Genomic DNA, 23,139 nt, shown 5'->3' with positions numbered 1-23,139 from the left:
TGTGTGCGTGGCCCTTTAACTACAAAAAGACACAACACAGAGACCATAGAGAGAAAATGAGGGATGAGAGGGGAGAAAAAACACCCACTCAGACTGAAAGTGTTCTTGTGTGCACGTATGTATGTATGTGTGAGGTTTGAACCACACACTTGGGTGTTTTTCTTTTCTTTCCAGCATCACTATGACACAGCTCGTAACACACACACACACACACGCATGCTCGCACACACACACACACACACACACACACATACACACACAGTGGCGTTATGACAAGGAGGATGAAAGATTAAAGATCAACTGAAACAGCGTCAGGGCCGATCGTCTTGAGTGAAACTACACCCAAGACCTCTCTCGTTCACCATCCCACACTCCTCCCCTTTTCTCACACACATGTCTACCTACGAACAGACCACACACACACATGCACCTCACCGCCACTGACACATCTGTCCTCGTAATGACAACTTAACCGGTAAGAATACTTTTTTTTTTTATTCTTTCTTTTGTTTTTCTACACAAAAGCAGGGTTTTGTTTGGCAGGAGTGCTCTGAATACCTTCAGAGAAACTTAAACCAAACACATGGCTCACACATTAGCATCATTAGCATTAGTCTAACTAAAAGAGCCCTGATTCCCACTTATCCGGCATCACCTAGCATTCATCCAAGGGAGCCATTTTTGTTTGAGTCAATAAAATTTACACGGGGGATGCACGTTTTTAGAAATGTTATGTTATATGATCTGATTTGTAGATTAATGCGTTTAAAAATCAGTCCAATGACAGTGAGAGCCCTGAGATTAGTACTGTACACAAAGGAGCTTCAAGTGATTTCTTACAGATGTGCGTTTAAACTGAACATAATACGTAGAATACGTATGTGTCTAAGTGTCATTTTATATCTTAAAAGTCTGATTCGTGAGTATACGTGCAACAAATATTTCCGAAAGACGCTAATCATATTTTTTTTCTACGTTCACAAACAAAACTGAGTTTTAATTCTCAAACATTACTTCTTAATGTGCTCTTACCCACGACCCGTTGGTGTTTACACCAAACATTGTCTCACACAGAGAGGCTTAAAACCACAAGCTCGACTTTGTTCATCGTCAACACTTTAAAGATTGCATGATAAACCAGGGCATCAGCGTACCCCTGACCCATATAGAGGCAGACATTATGGTTATTGGCGAAAGGCCTACCTGTGATTTTGGAGGCATTATGTAGCCATATATATTAGATGAACCCATTTCTGCACCTAACATTTAGATTTATTTTATCGAGGTGTTGATATGAGTTCAAAGCTGTTTTGCTCTTTTCTGTAGTCTGCGCTGCAGGTGTGTTGTGTTAAAGAGCTGTTTCACATTTGAGGTCTCTCCCAGTTGAGGTGGACCAGACATTAGGTTCAGTGTTTTTGCGTTGCTGCTATTTTTGACTTCCTTCGATTTTGTGACCTTCTTTGACATCTGCAGAGGTAACGGGGCCAACAACTGCTTTTGTGTTGTTGGGTGTTTTTTTTTTTTTTTTTCACATTAAGAAGTAAAACTTCAGCTTCTGTACCAACAAAGGCCAAGAGTAAAAACGTCTGCATTGAACATCCAGGACAGAACTTATACTTCTTTATGAATACTGATCCGGCCTTCTATACTCTGTCTGGGACACGGGGGTGAAATGAAACACCAGAAAAATTCGCAGTGAGTTAAATCGCAGTTTAGTTATATCTGAGACGTATAGTTACTATAACTGCGGACGAGTCAACGCAATATTCAATCATTTGTTGGAGCTCGTTCATGCCGTTACAATGAAGACGAGAAAAGTATTCGGCGCTTCGAAATTACTGCGCAAAATTTATCCTCGGCAAGTTTACGCGCAGAAGACGTGACTGTCGTAGCGGTTACCGAGTTTAAAATGTGAACGTGTCTCTGTATCTGCTTGAAACATGTTTACACAGCAGTTTTCCCCATTCTTCTTTTTAAAAGTGCTCGAGGCTTGCTAGCTTGCATGGCTGTTGATGGGTCGGAGGTCTGGACTCTTGGCCTTGTCTTGGCCTCGATGCACCACTAACGACTGACTTTTATCATCGTTTGCAGTTTTATTTTTATGTTTAAGATAATTTCGATGCTGCAAAATAAGATCTGCTCTGAAGTCGTTTCTCTTGCCAACAGCCACGGGTTTCCTCTACACATTGTTTCATTTCGTTTCCCGTGCACCTTCACAAGTTCTTCGAGGACCTTTGCAGAGACGCGTCCCTACGGAATGATTCAGTGTAGGACTAGTTTCTTTTGTGTACGCCGAAGATTTTACATGCAAAAAGCCGGAAAAAAAGACAGATTTTGGTTCAGTCAGATCATGGAACATTTTTTAGCATCGTTTCCCCTGCGTGCATTCTGGCAAACCTCACGTCATGTGACGTTTTTTTTCTCGACAGCGGTTTTTGCTTTGCCAGTCGCTTTGCCATGAAGCTGTGGCTGGTTAAGCATCCGGAAAGCAGTTGTTGTATGCAACAGTGTCTCCCTTGTCAACCGTGGAAACCTGTAGCTCCCTTGCAGTTGCTGCGGTTGCCAGTTTTCCCTACATGTCTGCTCTATCTAGGTATATTTGTGCTATCGTATATCGCTTCAGATTCACTTCATTTAAAATACTACTTCGTCTTGATACCGTATGATGTGCGTGCATGCAGCATACGTTCACTGATGACACTTTGTTTATCTCAATTCAGTTTTTAAGCAACTTCTGAAATAAGTTGGGAGCAGGTTTGATTGACCTTAGCTACATCCACTGAGATCTGAAGTTTAAGATCTAAAATAACAAGAAGCATTCTAGGCCTTCCATGTTACTGCTTTGTGATGCTGTAGTCATGAGAACGCCAGAGTCAGTGTCAAGTGTAAAATAGAAAGATAACGAAGGTTACGTATACTACGCTAGTTCAGAGGGAGGATAAGAGAGAGCTATCTGATTGAAGAAATGGAATACGTCCATCTAATTAGCAGCAGACAGAATGTAGGAAGATGTGAAGACAAGGTGCTGGGCGTCTTCACAGTTGATTCTATTTGAGGTGAATGCACCAAATATTGCGTAATGATCATCCTCAACTACTGGAATCGGCTGTGACCTTAACTCCAAGCAAACTTTCAAAAATCGTTTGATGATTTGTTGGTTAAAGTAGCATGTAGTAGAGTATTATAGTCAGCTCTGGGAAAATATAAAAATTATAAATATTTATTTGTATTTCCTGTTTTCAGAGAAACACCATTTGTAAATATCTGTAAGCTGTGATTTGTGTTTCTGTTCTCCTTTTTGTCGTGCTGTTGACGCGGCAGTTCACGTTAGAGTAAACAATGCAAAAAGACGATCTCTAATTACGTATTTACTTATTTAGTTGATCGCTATAGTAACAGTTTACTTATATTCAATTGTCAGAATATTCAGCGGTCCATCAGTGGTGAATGTAATATTTAAAATAATATATATTTTACAGTTATTGTGGTTTTCCAAAGTAGAAAAATGATAAAATCTGTTTGTATATATAGCCCAGTATAAGTTTGAAACCGGTCACTGTACTTGGCCGTAACGGTACTTAAAACATAATCTGCCAACTTTTTCCGAAGATTGCCGTATAAGAAATATTCAGTAAGGAAGTTGCATGGTAATATCAAGATCTAAATGGGTGTTTTTCTTTATTTTCCACTTCTGGTATTACACCATTACGTTTGAGAATTTTTTAGAACCGGTACAATAACGTCAATGTTTACAATTTTATTACAAGGCTGTTATTTACAAGGCTGTTATTTCTGGATGTAAAAATGTAAATTGTTGCTGGACGTTTCCAGAAATCCCACCCAGCTGCTGGGGATTCGGAGCCGGTGTTTCAGAATCTTCCCAAGTGTCCATCATCCGTAGAGCCCACACATTTTGGCCTTGCAGTTGCGGAACTGCTACGGATTGAATTCGCGGAAATTAAAAATCTCATCATTCATACAAATAAATATTTATAATTTTTATAAATGAAAATTAGCTGCACCAGTTTCTGGTTATTAGCACAACAAGCAAGTTTCTAAGGAGGAGTTCCTATTTAAACCACAGACTTCCCCCCAGTCCCCTAGAACTGAAGGAGCTACTCGGATGAACGTCTTCTCAAAAAAAAAAAAAACTCTACAAGTCCAGTTTTTATAAAATTTTGTAATTTTTATATTTTCCCAGAGCTGACCATAATACTCTTTAACTAACAAATCATCAAACCAATTTTGAAGTTAAGGTCATAGCCAATTCTAGTAGTTGATGATGATCATTATGCAATATTTGGTGCATTCACCTTAAAAAAGAATCAGATGTGAAGACGCCCAACACCTTGTTTTCACATCTTCCTACATTCTGTCTGCTGCTAATTAGATGGACGTAATCCATTTCTTCAATCAAATGAATGATAGCTCTTTCTTATCCTCCCTCTGAACTAGTGTAGTGTACGTGGATGGAGGGAAGAAAGTGAAATCCAATTAAAAATCAGATTTCCAAAAAAACGGTGTGCTGATTGTTTTGCCTCACCTACGGTTGACCCTTTTGACCTTTATTTAAATGGAAGAAAATTCAGGCACACATGTTCAATGACTTCGAGTCACGAGTGTGGGTATCTTCTTCCCTGGATCATCCCTGGACGTTGGCTAAGAGATGAAATGATGCATGCATGTGCGTTTTGCAGTTAGGTGTAATACCAGAATTAAAGTAGACATTACTGTAAAGCTGGCATTAGCCTGTGCTACACTCGTGCACATTAAACATCAGGCAGCAGTTAACAATCTGTTTGAAATAGACGCGTACTTCATATGTACATCATTGTGTAATAAAGGTTTTGTCGGTCACCATCGAAGCTCGATAAGCCTTGTACCTCTTGGAACGTGGACGTATTGTAATAGGAGATCGCCGTTTTGGTGGATCCGTAGATTACCACTTAAACACTGTTGTCGCTGTAATACCCATCGTCTAGTGTGCTTTAAGACGTACCGATACACCAAGTCTCATCAGGCGAAACTGCCGTCATCCGAATGTGTCAACACATATATCGAAGCAAAAACAAATGACGCAGCGTGCTGAAATTATTGCATCCAGTCTCGCTTTTAGGTGCAGCAGATGGAAAACACGTTTTCTTTACATGAAAGATATCTTTAGCAGTCTTCAGAACTCACTGCGCAGCACTGCGGGCACACATGTACGTGGCGGAGTCCCTGAACATTTTCTGCCCTGTGATCTTCCTTTTAATCGTGAGTTCGTCATGTGATTTTTAGGCCGCTTTAAAAAGCATTTCCCATAAGGAAAATGTACCATATTTGCAACCTTTTTATTTTTGACTAAAATGACATGAAATGTTGCCGCCTCTGAACTCTATAGATACTTTCTCTGGATATCAACCTAAGCTGCGTATGTGTCCACATATGGCTTAAATACTAATGATAAATTCTAAGCGACAGACTGAAACGCGCAGATCAGACTCTGCAGCAAATCTTTGCAAAAATACACAATTTTATGCGAATGCGCAAGTGAAATAAAAGAAACCCATGCTTTTCTTTCTTTAGACTTTATTTTATACTGTGTTTTGACGATGCTTTACTTTTATTTGAGTGCATTTCTTAATTTTTTCGATGTCATCTTTGCACATTAGTCATTTAACAGAGATTAAATGAAAAGTCTACCTTTTTAAAAAGTGATCTGCCCCCTTAACTTCTTGTGTGATGAACAGTCTGGTTGCAGTTTCAGTCTGTGTGTTCTGTACGCTGTATTATATACACAGTCATGCTTTTGAGGTGATGCTCCACTTTCCTGTGTCGTTCCTAATGCACTAATTAACGACAAGTTTGTTCTGCAAGCCCACCGGTATAACCGTTTAACTGCCGCTCATCCAAAAGATGAATTAAATAGTCCCTATCGTGTTTTTTTGATACTCGTTTAAGTTCACTCATCCATTCAGTTTCCTCTCTTCCCGCCACTCAACGCATATTTTACTCAGCGACAGGCGGAGAGACGACTCGGAGAAGAAGGGAAAAAAAAATCTCTGTAGAAAAAGAAAAAGTCCAGACGTGTTCGTCTGTTTCCCCCTCCTCTGCTCCCCCAGGTTTTTATGCTGAATTTGAGAGAAAACCAGAGAAACGTCTCCCCCGTACACACTCCTCCGCACTCCTCTTCCATCCTCTCACATCACTTCATTCACACATTTTTCTTTCTTTTTTTTTTTTTTTGAAGGTTTTAGTGCTCACACAAACATGAATGTATGCAAATGTGCGCTCCCCGGAGACATGAGCAGACCTTGCAGGTTGTCTCAGTAGGTCTACGTGCTGAATTTCAGAAGAAAAAGATTTGTTTAAGAGGCCTCATTAATGCAAAGTTCTTTCAGTCGTGATCGTCATTTTTGCACTTTCTCTCCTGCGATATGCGACAAAATTACAATGAGGAGGGTTTTTGAAGTCAACACTTTGAATTCAACAAAGTAGGAACCTTGTTACGTAAGCATGGACGAAAGAGAGTCTCAGAAAAAAAGCTTTATGCTTCATTGCTAGGATGCATTTCTCAGACGTCTAATGAATCTTTTAAAATCTGAAGCTGCAGAATCTCACCTTTAGCCGCCAGTCAGCTACGTGGCGTCTGCTCGAGTGTGACAAAACAAGGAACAAATTGACTTCTCCATTCTCAAATTGCTACCCACTTCATTTTAAAGATGACTTATATTGATAATGCGTACACTTAACCACATCTGAAACGGTTTCCACTGACCAGAGTCTCCAGCTTTAAAATAGCTGCTTGTAGTTCAGTGTGACTTGAAGAAAGGCCAGTGTGTGACACAGCAATAAAATATTGCTGAGGCTATCAAATATGCTAATGTTGAGGTTGTTCGGTCAGGCACAGGTTGTCTAGTCACCACATTATTATCTATTATATATGTTAATGTTGAGGTTTCCAGCTATGAGATGTTGTAACACTGTACAAGGGACTTGAGCATTAACATGATCACCTACACAAACAGTGACACACTTAAATTTTGGCTGGATAATGAACAAGGAAACTGACTTTAAACTGATAGAACTGATTCATTACTGTTACAAGGACTGTATTTAAAGGATTCAGAATGGATGGTTGTATACATGTAGGGCTGCTATTTTTCTAACTTGATTCACGAAAGATCTGACGATTGTCATCAACATATGTGGACTGTTACGGGGTTTTGCATCCTCGTATGGTCAATGTTTTGACGAGGAAAACGTGTCTAAACATAGGCCGGTTTTGCTCTGAAATGTCTTATTTAACAGTTCTGATGATTTGTTACTTCATCGGAGATAAATGATGTATTCGTGTCCCTGATTTCAAACATAATACAGCTGTTTTTTCATACAACCCTTTTTCTAGACGTACATTATAAAGCAGTATATTGACACACGTGACTGTAGAGTGGGGTAGGCAGCAACACTTCTCTTGTACTTATTTATCATGCATAACACCTTGAACAATCCTATATCATATCGAATAAACGTCACATTATGAATCTGCTTTGGCACATTTCACACCTTTACGTTCTCGATCGTAGATTTTGTCCGATAGCAAAGATTTTATTTTTTCGTCTTGCGTGGTGTGACACAGTTAGATCAACCTGGACGTCATACAACCTGACAATATTTTATCATATTTTTTTTTTTTTTTTTTTTTGGCTGCTCAAACTTTGCTGAAGACTTTCGATTGTGAAAGATGAGTTTTAAATTGTAGTCCTGCCTGAAAAAAGTGCCACTGTGTGTGCGTGTGTGTATGTGTGTTCTTGTTTTTATGAAGTTGTGGGGGCCATAGTCTTGCAGATTACTTATGTCCTGGGGCCTTCTTGTCCTTCTGCATTTATTTCTGGTCCACACACATTTTGAGCATTAAAACCAGTTTAAACTTGTTTTAGAGTAAAGGTTAGATTAAGGTTAGGTCTACTTGAGCTGGTTAGAGTCCTTTCAAAGATAGTATCACACGTTTGTGTGTGATTGTGTGTGTGTGTGTTTAAAAGGTAATAAAACTGTTCACAGTCTTGTGGACCTGTCAGTGCGGTTATGTTTGAGGTTGCGATGAAGCATCTTAGGGCCAGTGTGTGACATAACAAAGGCAGAAAACAAACACCATAGCATGTTGAAGGTGTCCAACACCTGGGCGCCCGTCTAACCTGTGTAGACTGCATGTGTGATGGCTGAGTGGGTGGGTGAGTAGGAGGGGCGGCTGGGTGCTTAGAGGGTTCCCTGAACCTCATCGTTTGTCGCCATCTTCCTTCCTGTTTTATTCTCTCTCACTTCCTGTCAGCTGACTCAGCCGGAGAATCTTAATCTGGTAAACATCTATGCAGCCGCCTCTGCACACGCTCTCGCACACGCGCACACACTTACAAAATGTACTGTAGCCACATACACAGAGAGAGACGAACCACACATGTACAGGAAAGACAAAGCCGAACACTTTTAACATATGTTCCACGGTCAAATCACTTGAGCGAGGTCCAACAAAGTAGTGCTTTATCGATACAGCCTTCGTGTGCCTATATGTTAGTAAATGTTTTGAATGATATGTGAAAGTATGCTAACGTTTCAGGAACCGATTATACTTTATACACATCTCGGTTTGTTATAATACTCAAACTCAGCATATTTGCGTTAAAAAAAGAAAGGAATTACAGGAGAGGACATGCAAAAAAAATAAAAATAAATAAAGTGCATGGGACATTAGAACAGGACACCGAAAAGCAAACAACAAATGAAAGGGCAGAATGAAAGAAAGACAGAGATTAAAAAAAAAAAAAAGCAAGCAAAAGAAGAAAGGACAAGAGACAACAAAGTTGGGCGCTCGGTGAGAAAAAGAGACGCAGAGTGAGATAAGGACGGGCAAGGAGACGGAAAGAGAAACAGAGAGATGGAGGAGGGGGGCAGAGAGATAAAGATAGCTGAAAGGAGGGAGATCCGTCAGCGTTTGTTTCCTCAGGATGTGGTTACCACGACGACGAAAAGGCACCGAGGCAACATCACTACCCGCTGGTCCTCTTTGACACCTGCAAGTGTGTGTGAAAGTCAGTGTGTGTGTGTGTGTGCGTGTGTTTCAGTGAGTAACTAAATGAGTAAATGAGTGTGTGTGTGTGTGTGTGTGAAAAAGGCGTATGTGGTCTGAGTATGGGTGGTTGTCATGTGTGTCCATTTTACTTTGGGTGCTCTGTGTGTGTGCGTTTGTTCGCTGGAAAGGATGCACAGTAAAGAGAAAGAGAGAGAAAGAAAGAAAAAAAAAAGGAAGGACTAAGTGAGAGGTCGAAAAATCTCAAGGGGGAAATAATCAAGCAGACGAGACGGTGGAGAGCAGACAGAGTCAGAAAGAACGATGAGGAGAATCAGGAGAACAATTAGAGCCCGAAAACATGAACAACACGGGACGAACACACGCGAAAAGGAAATTAAGCGTCAAGAACTGGTAAAAAAAAAAAAAAACGACAGCCTCGACACTCGTACAGTCTATTTGTCTGTACATTTCATCTTACTTCATTCTTTCTCTTTCTGACTCACTCAGTGTCCTATTTAGAGCAGACTGTGGTTTCAAGAAAGAAAGGAGAAAAACTGACGAAGAATTTAAGATTCAGTGCCGCACAATGTAAATATCTGCAGTTGGAGTGAGTTTTAACTTTTGAAATGTTGTTTTTACGTAGGAAGTGTTGTCAATCACAGTTTTTTTTTTTAAATGAAATTGTTTGAAGTAGCGCCGCGTTTGCTAGAAAAACCGCCGTCTCTTTATGACTTCTCCTGCCTCATGACTTCATGCAGGTGTTCGCGTATTTTCTTTCTTTACGCTTACAAATGCATCTGATAACCTGACGCTCGGTTTGCAAACGGCATCAGTCGGTGTGATGTGTTAGCGCGAGTGCTCAACGGGAATATCGGTGGCAAAAAACAAAAAATTGGCGCCTGATTTGAAGTTTTAAGAACGTGCCAGTGCTTTAAAATTGTATATTACTATATTTTGTGTGAGGAATTTGTGCTCAAGACTTGGGGTCAAAGGGTTAGACGATAATTTATAAGCGGGTAATTTAAGGGTACCATTTTGTAATTTAGAGTACACTATGTGTCAAATATGTGACAAGTGTGAAAACATGGGGCTTACAGCAAGCCTATTTTAGCCTGCAATTAATAACTACACGTTAGAAAATGGTGTTAGAGAGTTAAGATGCTCAGTTAAAGAAACATCACATGCCGTGTTAACCAAATCATGGGACTTATTTTATTCTGTAGGCCATTTTGAGTAACCCAGCTATGTGAATACTGCAAATATTGTGTTGCACTTTACAACTTAGTTAGTAGCAGGGATTTTGCCACAACAGTATTTAGCTATTATCTGAATATTTGTGTGTCCAGAGAGGAGTTAAGTTCAGTTATTATCCGTGATCGTCTTTGTGCCGCCTACTGTATGCCGACGATCATTTACTATTTTCGGCTACTGACACATAAAAAGCCATCAAAGAGCCAGCTGTTTTTAGACCACCTTTTGAGTTTGTTCAGTTGAACCAGATCCTTTACCACAGACATATTTCGGCTGACAATCCACAAAGTAGTCCGCTGGCTTACCTGCGAGCACTGACTGAAAACGAAGCCCAGCAGTCGGTAGGCTAGCAATTGTTGAATGGACGTGCTTGGCCTGCTAACGCCACCAAACTTTAAATTAGTATGTTTGTACAGGCAAAACGCCGAACTGATTTGCAAGCTAACATCAGTCGTCTAGTCGTCTGCCCACCCAACGTAAGTGCACTGATTGGACGGGATTTGGTTGTGGAGCTAGGGCAGTTGACGTGGCTAATAGCTGTGTGGTCAACTCTCATAGTTGAGTCTCCATAACTGATAACGTTGCAGGTTTAAACAGGGATACCGATATCCTATGGACAAACAAGACGCAATGTGTTTTTCATACCAGTTGGAAATAAAATGAAAAGTATCCACATTTTATTCTCTTGTATGCTGCTCAGGGTAATCTCAGTCAGCGGCTCGTCTGACAGCAACACAGCATCTCTTCCTCTTCTCTTGCAGTGAAACTTTCTCACGGTCAGCCTGCTATTTACTCGCATTTTAGGCTACGTAATATTTCTCTAAATATAACATAGCCACTCATCCAATGTTCACCACAACTCCCTCTCAGACCAGTTATATGCTGTGCATTCTGGTACGTCCTTGGTTTCCAGAGCAACCTCGATTTTACTAATCTAGACTAGCGCAAGTGGCTGTTTCTTGACTTAATCTGAGGGATAAGGTTGAGTAAAAATGCAAATGTAATTCACTTTAGATTACAATTTTTTTTTGGGGGGGAGGGGGTTATTTCCAGATTTACTAATGTAAGCAGGTTTTGGCAGCGATAGCAAGAACTGTGCCGTTAATCCGCAAACAAAACAGAATCAAATGGGGCGCATGCTTTACTTTCAGAACGCAGAAGTCGTAGTTGAAGCCTTTATACACCGATCAGGCATAAGGGGTGTGGGGGTGCCAGAAACCCAACTAGGTCACACAGTCAAGTGTAACACAGATACTGACACTACTCTGTTTCTGTCTGTCTCCTGTAGGCACTCTAGCAAAACCCAGCGAGCCACTATGGAGGATCGTCCGTCCACGCAATCCTTCTCCAACCACCACCAGCCTCGCCACCGCCCGTCCTTTCCCGTCACCATGCCCAGCTTTCACAGCCCCGAAGTGGAATACCCGTCGAATCAGTCCGGTCAGGATTCCCTGGAGACGTACGGGAGTAGAGGGGAAGAATCCACAAACTCGTTCTTGATATCAAACGCCTCTTCAGGTGCTAGAAGAGGGAGCAGTGGTGCTGACAGAGTCTTCCTGAACTCCGGCCTTAACAGTTTGGATGGAGATGCTAGTTTAGGGGGACACCTTGACGGTGATAACGGGTTAGGCAGCCATTTTGATGACTCTTGGTATGGCAGTGCCAAAAAGGAAGTTTGGGATGATGGGGAGAGTTGCGAGAGCCCCGCGGACGATTTTCCCGCTAAAGGTGATTGCTACGGAAACGCAAATGATGTTTTTTACACGATGAACTGTGCCAGTGAGGAAGGAGTCAGGCACAGAGCCAGGTCAAACTATAATAATTATGCTCATGTTAACTGTGACGCCAAAAATGAAACAATTTACAGCAGGGAGGCTAACATGAGCCACTTTACTAAACAAACTACTCCCTGCAACAGAAATGGTTCAGGGAGCTTTAACGACGGTGGTGTAGAGTACTGTAGGACGGATTCAAGAGTAAGTGAAAATTATTTAGGAAGAGAAGAAGATTACGGGTCCAGCTGTGGCTCAGGCGAGGATCAGATTCAACCAGCAGAGGTTGACGGACCTTGGCTCAGTGTCTCTCCCTCGAGTCAGGGGGAAGGCCGATGGCGAGGAGCTGCAGACAACCACACGTTGGCGTCTGGATGCCTACCGCAGAGATCGCTCATCAGCATCAACAACAGGACGTACACTCAGAAACTGGACTCCTTCTCGGAGGCTTTCCTCTCCCAGCGAAAGAGAAGATACCCTGTGATGCCCAGTGGAGATTCCTCTGGACAAATCTGGGAATTTGGAATCGGGAGAGGAGAAACTCCCGGACTGGCAAGGCAAAGTTGTGCCTTTGACACAGACTCTTACCTCCCTCCCTCCTCCTCCTCCTCGTCCCCCGGTCACCCATCTCTACCATCTTTCCCGTCTCCCCCTACGTCATCTCACCTCATGTCCTCAGTCCTTAGTCCTCCCCCTACACCGCTACCCCCTCCATCCCACTCGCCCTCCAAAATGGACTCCCCCAGTTCATTCGCAGGCACCGGACATTCGGTTCCACAGGGAGGAGAGCCGCTTGGTACGCTCCAGTTTTTCACATCTCGCCTTCCACCTGTGCCCTCCGTCCACCCCTCTGGGATGCTATGGAAGTTTCCACTGCTGTCACACTGCTTTCAACAGTCGTCAGGGGACCCCGGCAACACTGAATGCAGCCTAAGATCCTCCCATGGTGACGACTATGGCAACACAGGTAACGTCATTTTTATGAATGAAACTACGAGAGTATGAAAAAGAACAGAAATTAGTAAATTATAAAAGTGTATCCAGTACTCTGTCAGTACTATAAAGAAAGAAATAAGATGCTAGACAGGAGTACTTCAACCTGAAATTATTTAAATGAACTTAGTTTTCCCCCCTCACATCAACCGCAGGTTAATACCCACATGTAAATTTACGGGACATGTGGGTTTTCGTAGGTGTGTTGGTGAAATTTCCCGTTTCCCACATGCAAATGTCAGTTTCACTTTTCACAGTTTCACAGGTAAATTAATTTGTAAGATACATCTTTTGTGCAGTTTATGTCACAAACAGCTTACACTGCATCCAGAGGTAGTGTCGGTGCATGTGGGTTTTCTCGAGAAATAGTGTTTCCAAATAACAAACTGATTTTGTCGCTCTGATGTAACTCTTTCCTGTTTACACAGATAACGATGACGTTTCTGACTTTTGGACCATTTCTGTACTGACTTCTCTTTTGCAACTCTTCCCATGTTTTCACCAGCCCCACACGAACTCCTTCAGTCTCCCGAATCCCTGTTCCCCTCTTCCTCGTCCCACCGTCCATCCCTTCACCCGCCCAGAGCCCTCTGTCCCTCCGGCAGTCCATCCCTCCAAACTCCTTTCCACTTTCAGCCTCGCCAGTCTCACCTCTCTGGCCAGCGTCACGAGGCAGCAGAAAGGATAGCTCCTTGCATAGTGGCCCAGAAAGTAAAGAATGGACCAGCAAGCCTGAACCACTCACAACCACGGGTACAGTATCACAGACGGGAACATTTGGAGAAAATTTAAAGCAACAGTTTTGACTTTTGGTTAGCACGTGTTGAAAGTGAGACAAAGAAAAGAAATAGCACTTTTACAAAAATCAAGATTAATCTGGCTGTTCTGTGTGAAGATGTTTCGAAGAAAGCCTTCAGATAATGCATAGTCTTAACTCGTGACCTAATCATTTGGTGAGCTAAGCAAAAGCTGCATTTCAACCACAGGAACCATCAACCAGGGACCAGAATCTAAAATTAAGTTCAAGGGAAATAATTTAAACCCCCAGAAAACCCCTGTTTGGGGAACTTTCTACACAATAGATGAACTCACACAATCTGATTTAATCTTATCTTTGTCACTTAAACTCAAGTTCCTGGGACTAAAATTTCCAGTAACTTAAAGTGTAAACGTGTAAATGTAATCTGGTTAACTTTTTCTTTGCCTCTAGTTAACCTATTGTTTTTGGTGAAAGGCTGTAGAGAATCCAAGCGCCAAAAACGTCAGTTCATCTCGAACAAAACCTGTAGAAGGGAAAGACAAAATAACAGCAGCAATGATAGCACAATGTACAAACATGACATTGGGCTTTCGGAGCTCTTCTTCACGAGCAACCAGTGCGCCGCAAGAGTCACATTCTCACTGCGGCGTTGCCAGAGATGCCTTGACGTCAATCTTCCATCAGCGGAGCTCGGGAGCCCGAGTTAGCGAGGCGGCAGGCGGCACTTGCTACAGCCGTAGAGGCTGAGCAGATGTGGTGGGCGGATGCTTGAATTTGGTCGTTTATCAAGAAATTACGTGAGCTCCGACTGCATTACTGCTTCTAAAAACCACAGTCTTCGCCCGAGTTTTTATTTTTAGACACGCCGAGAAGATGTGAAAATGTAAATAAGAGAGATCTGAAGTTGCACGTTGTTCGACTTGGAGTTTCTGGATTCACATATGGAGATGTCGGAGATCTGTCTCTGCTTGATGCACCTGAAATGAGACTGTGCATGTTCTGGTAACACAAGCACACCAATTGTATTTCTATCTTTTGTTTCTGACTGTGTATTTATCCAAAAAGCACACTCTAAAATCACTGCTTGTCTCCTTGCAGGAACAAGCCACTCCTGTCTACACTGGAAAGCCATTTCCCAGTATCCTTCACACCGGCAGGGGTCAGAAGAGGAGCCGTTACACACCTCGGCCGATCCTCAATCCGGTCCGCAAAGGGACGGGGCTCTACTCCTCCGTCTCATCCCTCCATCACAGAGAGGAAGAATCAAGACAGGAAGAGGATTGCAGCGTGTTGCCGTGAGTGAAGTGCTTAAACTCCAGACGATTTAAGAACAAAGAGTGTCAGGAAGCTCTAGAGCGCAGGTGTCAAACATACGGCCCTCGGGCCAAAAGCGGCCCGCCGCACGGTCTAATCTGGCCCACAGTGTGAATTTGCAAAGTACAAAAATTACATAGAAGACTGCAGTTTTTCAATGAAAATAACTGTTAGCCCTAAGTTGTCCACTGTTTTAGTAAGAGAAGTGGACAGAACACAACACAGACACCCAGGACTAAACAACAGACAGCAAAGTGCCCAAACTGCACCTATTTTACTTAAGAAATTTCGTTTTTTAAAGGCTAGTTTATCAACTGTAACATTCTCCTAATTTACTTGTTCTTTTTTGCACTAAAACAAATGGAAAAAATCAGGAGCTGTCGTTTCTTATAGGTTATTATCTTACTGGTCCGGCCTGCTTGAGATCAAACTGGGACTGTATGTGGCCCTCGAACTAAAATGAGTTTGACGCCCTTGCTCTAGAGATTAAATGTCAGAGTAAGTGTTGGAATAGTCTAACGCGAATACAGTTACTCTGTTGTTGCTGGCTGAAGAGTAATAGAATGACCAAGTACTTGGAAAGCGCTAATACATCAATGGACATGGTGGTACTTTCTTTTTTATATTGTGCTCTTTCATGTCTGTTTTCGCTTTCATTTGGCGCTTCTCTCCTTTCAGATGCATCAACGTGGGTCCTGATTTCCAGGCCGATCTTCCTCCTTTCTTCGTGGGTCGTGAATGGTCCGGGGTGTGGCAACCGGAGGAAGAATCCCCACGGGAACAGTTACTCTGGAAACCGTGGAACGAGCTGGAGGACAGTGCCAACTTACAAGACCAAGGTAAATGTCAGAATACAGTTTCACTCCCCAAAACCTGTTGCTAAGGCTGGCTGCAGGTGAACTGTTTCTTCAGCCTTCAATGATACAAGCAGCCAATAAGGGTTGAAGTTACAGTGACTTTATATAAATAACCCCACTTTTTTTTCTTTATTGTCTCTAAATACTAACTGGTGAAACTGCTCATGTTTTGTGTTTTCTACACACAGTGGAGAAGCTGTTGTCCATGTGTAGTTCCAGCTGCCTACCAGGAGGAGGCAGCAACACAGAGCTGGCTCTGCACTGTCTCAACTCTTGTCAGGGGAACACAATGGTAAGACGTGAAACAGGGATAGTTCACCCTAGAATGATATTTCGCTCATTATCTACTCACCCTCATGTTGACTAAGGGCTGGAAGAAGTTTCAGAGTCCTCCGTCCCTTCTCTGAGTTACAGGGGGTCTTGGTGTAGCAGTGCATTTCAATGCAACGGTTGTAAAGGGACACCAGAGCTCTTCGTAAAAAAACACACACAAAAAAACATCCAAATACCTCCATGATGCTCGTATGTAATGTCCGTCTTGTGCTGAAGCCCCAAATTGCGTAATTGTCCCGAAAAAAATTAAATAAGTCCACATTCCAAGCATGTTTGTAGCATTAGCTCCGAGTGTTGTTGTCCCGGCTCTTCCGCTGCCAGCGCGCATGCGCAAGGTTCGCACTGAGACTCGCTTCCTTGTTTACCCCGGCGAAGGACTAGAAGCAGCCCGTAATAGCCTGCCTTGCACCGGGACAGGGTAGGAACAGACGAGAACCATTTTGGATGGCAAAAAAGAAATGCCGGTATAAGGCAGGCTACTCTTCTCCTCCTCCTTCTTTTTCCTCTCCTTCTTCTTTTTCTTCTTCTTCCAAAGACGGTTTATAAACCTTCACCTTCTTCTTCTTCTTCTTCTTCTTCTTCTTCTTCTTCTTCTTCTTCTTCTTCTTCTCTCGTTGCACGGCGGTTCTGGTCCTTCGCCGGCTGGCTCAATTCGCCGGGGTAAACAAGGAAGCGAGTCTCAGTGCGAACCTTGCGCATGCGCGCTGGCAGCGGAAGAGCCGGGACAACAACACTCGGAGCTAATGCTACAAACATGCTTGGAATGTGGACTTATTTAATTTTTTTCGGGACAATTACGCAATTTGGGGCTTCAGCACAAGACGGACATTACATACGAGCATCATGGAGGTATTTGGATGTTTTTTTGTGTGTGTTTTTTTACGAAGAGCTCTGGTGTCCCTTTACAACCGTTGCATTGAAATGCACTGCTACACCAAGACCCCCTGTAACTCAGAGAAGGGACGGAGGACTCTGAAACTTCTTCCAGCCCTTAGTCAACATGAGGGTGAGTAGATAATGAGCGAAATATCATTCTAGGGTGAACTATCCCTTTAATGCTCCATTGATTATTTTGCTCTCCACTCACTCATTCCATCAGGTTCATCATTCGTCCACACATCGTGACTTACTCCCATGCATCTTTACTCACCCATGCATTCTATTGTCACTCTTTCTTTCTTTCTTTCTTTCTTTCTTACTTTCTGCCTTTCTTTCTTTTGTTCACGCTCATTCATATCCATTCAATTGTCTTCAGCACCATTGCATGCCTCATCTATTTCTTCTTTCTGTCCTCCATCCCTCCTTCCTGCACAGGCCACACTGGAGATGCTGTTGTTCTCACAGCCCTCACCCACAGGAGACTACCACTACTCCGGTAACCACTGACTTCACTCTAACTCTTGGCTTCCCTGCGCCTGCTAAGGGAAAATTTATCACAGAGTCAAGAGCCTCTCTCTCTTCATAACTTGCTTGTCATTTAAATGGTATATGATGTAAAGAACAACAGATAAAGGAAGTCAGAAGCTCACAGACAATCTCTGCAATAGCTCAAACAAGCGACCTTGAAAAGAGTTCCTGGGAATAGAAGTTCTAGGTACTCAATGTGGAAGTGGTGCTTCAAATGGTAAACAGTAAACAGCCTTGTTAGCTGAGGTGAGGTAATGTCAGTGACAATGTCACAGAGGCTGTATTGTTCCTGTCTCTATGAAGTGACACTTGCAATTACCACTTATATCCACAGGTGTCGCCAAAGATCACGTAACCGAGATCTCTGTATTTATATGGTTTATACAGAACATTTCTTTATTTTTTTGTACCTGTGACTTTGTCAGATTTAAGCAGAGGGATGAAAAAGGAAGAGGAGAAATATGGCGTGTAGGAAGTTTACCTCTCTTCAACAATGCATGTAAGAAATATGAGTCAGCAAACTATTCCCATTGCCTGTAGCAGAAGAACTTCCCTCCTCCAAGAACCACGTAAAAAGTGCGGAGAACACATTGTTCTTCACAGTCGTGTCCACTCAGGTGAGGGTATTCCTGTAGACAGGGGTTCTTCTGCACAGTTTGGGCCCCTTGACAACTGCTTAACAGCGTTTAGCTGTCCTACATTCTTGGCATGATCTAGGACCCCCCCCCCCTCCATCTCTGATGCTCTGGATCACTTCAGGTTTCCACTGACAACAAACACCCCCTTTCAGAGCCTTGCTGAAAGTGCGTGTCCCCGGTCAGTCCTGACATGTAATTCTGGGCCGACTCATTGTTCGATTTAGTTTTTACTTGGAGTTGGTGCACGGCTTCCACATTTCACTACAGTGACTGAATTACATGTTATTCATGTGTTTTTTTTTTTGTTCATTGTTTCTCATGACCTGTTACTCCCTCCCCCCGTCTCTCTCTCTCTCTCTCTCCCTCTCTACAGGCTGTGATGTTTGGACAGACACTGAAAAGAGTGTCTTCACTTCAGCTCTTGGGACTTGTGGAAAAGACTTTTCGCTCATAGAGAAAATGGTAAAACAATTATTAATGCAGTGATGGTTATTGAGGCTGCTGAAGCTATGTGTGCCCTATATCGTTTCAGATATGTCAGTAAAAGCATTTTATTTGACACATAGTCACTTGTTCCATCAATGCACCGCATGTAGTGGTTGTTTGTTTTGCGCTTATCATTACTTCAAAGTGTTCTATTTTGGTTCAGAAAGTATTACATAAATTGTGAAGTAGTATTTTCCGAAGGTGCAGGGAGTGCATTTCCTTGCTTGTATTTGTTCAGTTTGTGGTGAGTCACCGTGAGGCATCATAGTGCAGTTTGAGTGATGCAGAGAAGAAGAAGAAGAAGGAGTAAATACTCAGGTCTAATTTTCACCAATCTTTCATGAAGGTTTATTAATTAAAGGAGCGCTTCTCACCTAAAGCCCGGAAATAATGCCACTGTTAAATTAAAACACTATTTTGAGACAAGTTACACGTCTTTTCTTCCTGTAGATACAAACATAGAGAACACTGATTATACTGTATAATGACTGACGCTGGTTGTGTCTGTGTGTGTTGCAGGTGAAGACTAAGACAGTGCGCCAGTGTGTGGAGTTTTACTACCTGAGCAAGAAGCTGCTGGACAAGCAGAAGAAACAGAAAGAGGAGGAGACCAGAGAAGGAGAGTTGGAGCAACAGAAAAGTGTAAGAACTTATTTTCACCTCTTGTCAAGATCTGATATGTGGATATGTGCCATTCTTTTTGTTGTTTGGTGTGTCGTGAGATCCCTGATGTTACAACTTCACCAACACAATAGACTAGTGTGCTTTCTGATGGAAATACTGTATCTGACGTATTTGTGCAGTCTTGTATGATGAGTTAAATGCATTAGACGGTTATCCATTGTGGAATGCGGCTCAACAAGCCAATCGTAGGAATGCTGTCGTCTAAGGGGTCTTGTTTTCATAGGTGACGCCCATCTGTCAGCCAGTGGACAGGCAGTATTCGCTAGAGGAGGCGGTTCCCGTGCCCTCATTGGCCAGCTTCTTCCCCTGCAAGCTGTGTGGCAAGTGAGTAGGACCAGTCAACGTGAAAGACAAAAGCTTTCTTCTTTTTTTGGGTTTAGCTTCAGGCTGAGCCAACATATGGTTTGGATTTTCAAACCTTCTTTCCATTTCTGTCTCCCCTTGCTGCAGAATGTTTTACAAAATCAAGTCCCGTAACGCCCACATGAAGATCCACCGGCAGCCTCAGGAGGATTGGAGCGAGAGGCGGCTCCAGCACCAGCTCCTCACCCAGCGTCTGGCCCTCAGCCGTCCCGCCAACCTCATCCCCTCCCCGAGCAGTAACCTGCTCCCACCTCAGCCTCCAGCTCTGACGTTTCCCTCCTCAGGTCTGGCTGGAACGCCGAGCAGCAACAGCAATGCAGACAATGTCCACAACTCTGTAAGCAGTAGCAACCCCATTGCGCCTAGCAATGTCCTAAATCCCAGCACGGCTGTAACATATAGCAGCAGCATCGCTCCACCAAACTGTCATTTAATCGGCAACATCGACGCCAGCGACTCCCATCAAAGAGAACCCGCCTCTGTCTTACCCTTCCACCAGTCATGGGGCTCTTTCGGTCATCCTCCAGACCCGGCTACCTTCTACTGCAACCTGGACGGGAAGGAGGAAGTAGGAGCTGGGACAGTGGCAGGAAAAGAGACAGTCAACTGGCAGTAAAACTCCAACGCCAAAAATGCATTACGACCACAATCAAAACTGTTTCAGCACAAAAGTGCTTTAAGTGAAACCCTTTTTTATTAGCATTCAAACTCCAGTGCTTGTTTCAAACATGTTTTTATGCTGTAAATTTTGTACTAAAATCTCTTACGTATTTAAATGTTTCCCATACATTTGACATTTGAATAAAATCTGTAACCTTACGATTGTTTTTGTGCTTAGCTGTTTAGCTTAGCTTTGATGCTAAGCTAAGCTAACAATCTTCAGGTTGTGGCTCCGTATTTTTACAAATAAACATATAAAAGGCAGTGATGTTCTTAATTAACGTAAATGCATTTAACCTCAGGTAACCTTTCAGAGGGGCTCCTTTTAAGAAAGCCGAACTAAACCGTGCCATGTTTCCAAAAGGGGGCCTTACAAAGATACACAAAAACAGGCATGCATACATAGACACACACAGCTTGTTGAAAGGTTTTGATTTAACACCATAATGGGCTAATATTGACCTTAGGAAGCCATCTCCTCTCTTATAGCTGTCTGAGTGCCCAGAATTGTTGATGGTTAACTACAGTGAACATGTGTTTGTGCAGTGCAACTGTGTGTGATTGTGTTCTGGGAGATGCCAAGAATGAGCGTGCTGAGTGGTAGCGTTTAGCAGGTCAGCTGTAATTTATTTGAAAATGGCAAACACCACTGACAAGCGTTATCAATCCAAAAACAATATTTTCTTTTGCACTGACAAAATGTACCTTTTAGAATATACTGCAGAGGAGATGTCTGTTCTGTACAGATTGGGTCACTCACATACTTCATGATGGTAGCTAAAGTGCGTTTCTCAAGGCCGGGAGTGCTCTTTGATCTCCTCGACCACTCTGATAATGATAACCGTGTTTGTAGTTTCCAAGTGTATAAGATGTGAGTTAATGCGTCTGTGCGTACGTATGTGGTGGTGTGCATTGTGTGTTTACCCCCGTGGGCCCCCTGATAAACGTTAACAATGGCCTTTAAAGTCGTTGCTCCTCTGAAACGCTCCCTCCCTCCGATGAAAGTCCACGTCCGACGCAGTTTGGCTCCCCTCTTTTCTGCCTGCTTGGCTTTTTTTTTTTTTTTCAGCTTCTAACACTGAACCTCCCATCTCTGTAATGTATAGCGTGAGCTGTAAATAAATAAGCTTAGTGTTTTTTATTCTTGATCCTGTGCTCTTATTCTTCTACACTCTTGACCTATGAAATGCACAATGAGCGTGTCGTCATATTAAACTTAATAAACCTATTAATACAGAACAACTTCATACCTGAAACATACCTTTACCTGTGTGGTGTGTTTAACCTTTACATGCCCTTACATGCAAATGCATGTCTCAAACAAGGTATATGATGAGCAGTAGTGACTGGATTAACGCAGTAGGCCTCTAACAGAGGTGAGGTTCAGACCAACTGGGTGTTTATTCACCAACAGTGAACATACCATGAAAACTTAAGCGAAGTCTATACCTCCGCAGGACATAGACGCTGTAACCTACGCATGTAGCCCACGCCGGTGCGAGCCATTTATACTTGTGCACTCATCAGTCTGGCTCACTCTGTAAAAAAGGCTATAAACTGTGGCAGTCGGGTTGACTTTTGTGTCTACTTCCTGCTTCACTTTCCACTTCCTGCTTCACTTTCAGTTTGACGAAACATTTGTATCTCCAAACCTCCTCAGTTAACCTTTCCTCGATGTGTTCCATCTTTACTGATCCAAAACAATCAATTGGAAAATTGCGGAGATGGAGAATCAGCCGGAAATACTAAAGCGGAAACACGCTACAACCAAGTGGACCAGTCACAGCTCTAGTCACATTTCTGCGGAGGTGCACGTCAGCTACGGTGCGAGGGTCTGCATAGGGGTCTGCGTTGTTGCCGTACACTCTGCGTCAACTTAACGCTGAAGTATTACTTAAAGAGAAACAATCAGAGTGAACCATAAGGTCTGAGCAGTGGCGATCCTAGGTTCTTGCAGGCCCTAGGCAAAGATGTTATTCCCCCCCAAGTCCATGTAGGGCCTTCATAGTCTAAAGGTGGTTTATGGTTTTCACATTTTTCACGGGGCCCCAAAGTATTGCTTGCTCCACTGGGAGCTAATTATGCTCTGGCAAAGGTCTGTTGGGCCAGTCAAATCATGTGGGTGGGCTTTATAGGCCGAAGAGTAACAACGACGTAGTCCTACTCATCATCTGGGCGTTCTACACTGGGTTGAATTTGTTAGAACAACATGGCTGCTGTCGGAGAAACCATCCACTATTGGGTTTGTTAACTTAAAGCGTTTGTCAAGAATTCCTTAATCGCTTAATGTCACATACTTTGCTGCTCTGATTGGTTGAAACATGCACCATGTGCATTGTATATACGTTGTATGCATTGTACAGCATATTCTTGGAGTGTCCACCAGAGTGACCCGGATCCATGATAACCATGATTTGGACTTTTACTGCAGTGAGATGGCTGAACTTGAAATCTGTAGTCTTTGCCCTGAGTTGAATGTTTTTCAAAGAGAGAGAGAGGAAGAGAAAGAGAGAGGGAACACGCAAGCAGTTAAAGGGAGAGAGGGAAACCAGACCAATGGGAGTTACTAAGC

General features: G+C 42.8%; 1 protein-coding gene across 4 annotated transcripts; it reads left to right on the top strand.

Moving 5' to 3' along the window:
- The first annotated feature begins 424 nt into the window (after window positions 1–424).
- LOC311488454 (uncharacterized protein) lies at window positions 425–21,595 on the top strand. 4 transcript variants are annotated; one of them, XM_084545172.1, is made up of 12 exons: window positions 8,870–9,460; window positions 9,557–9,656; window positions 11,589–13,039; window positions 13,571–13,818; window positions 14,924–15,120; window positions 15,818–15,978; window positions 16,185–16,288; window positions 17,644–17,704; window positions 18,748–18,836; window positions 19,380–19,502; window positions 19,768–19,868; window positions 19,995–21,595. In XM_084545172.1, the coding sequence occupies exons 3-12, from the start codon at window positions 11,617–11,619 to the stop codon at window positions 20,521–20,523; spliced, it is 3,036 nt and encodes a 1,011-aa protein (XP_084401298.1). In that variant the 5' UTR covers window positions 8,870–9,460; window positions 9,557–9,656; window positions 11,589–11,616; the 3' UTR covers window positions 20,524–21,595. The 4 variants fall into 4 exon arrangements, with proteins under 4 accessions (XP_084401299.1, XP_084401298.1, XP_084401297.1 ...); XM_084545173.1 differs by lacking the exons at window positions 8,870–9,460; window positions 9,557–9,656 and adding an exon at window positions 425–475; XM_084545171.1 differs by lacking the exon at window positions 9,557–9,656.
- The last annotated feature ends 1,544 nt before the right edge of the window (window positions 21,596–23,139 follow it).

Source organism: Chelon labrosus, assembly GCF_963514085.1.
Source record: "Chelon labrosus genome assembly, chromosome: 1".
NCBI classification, from domain to species: domain Eukaryota; kingdom Metazoa; phylum Chordata; class Actinopteri; order Mugiliformes; family Mugilidae; genus Chelon; species Chelon labrosus.
Note: the sequence above shows the minus strand (reverse complement) of the source record. Positions and strands in the feature narration are given on the sequence as shown.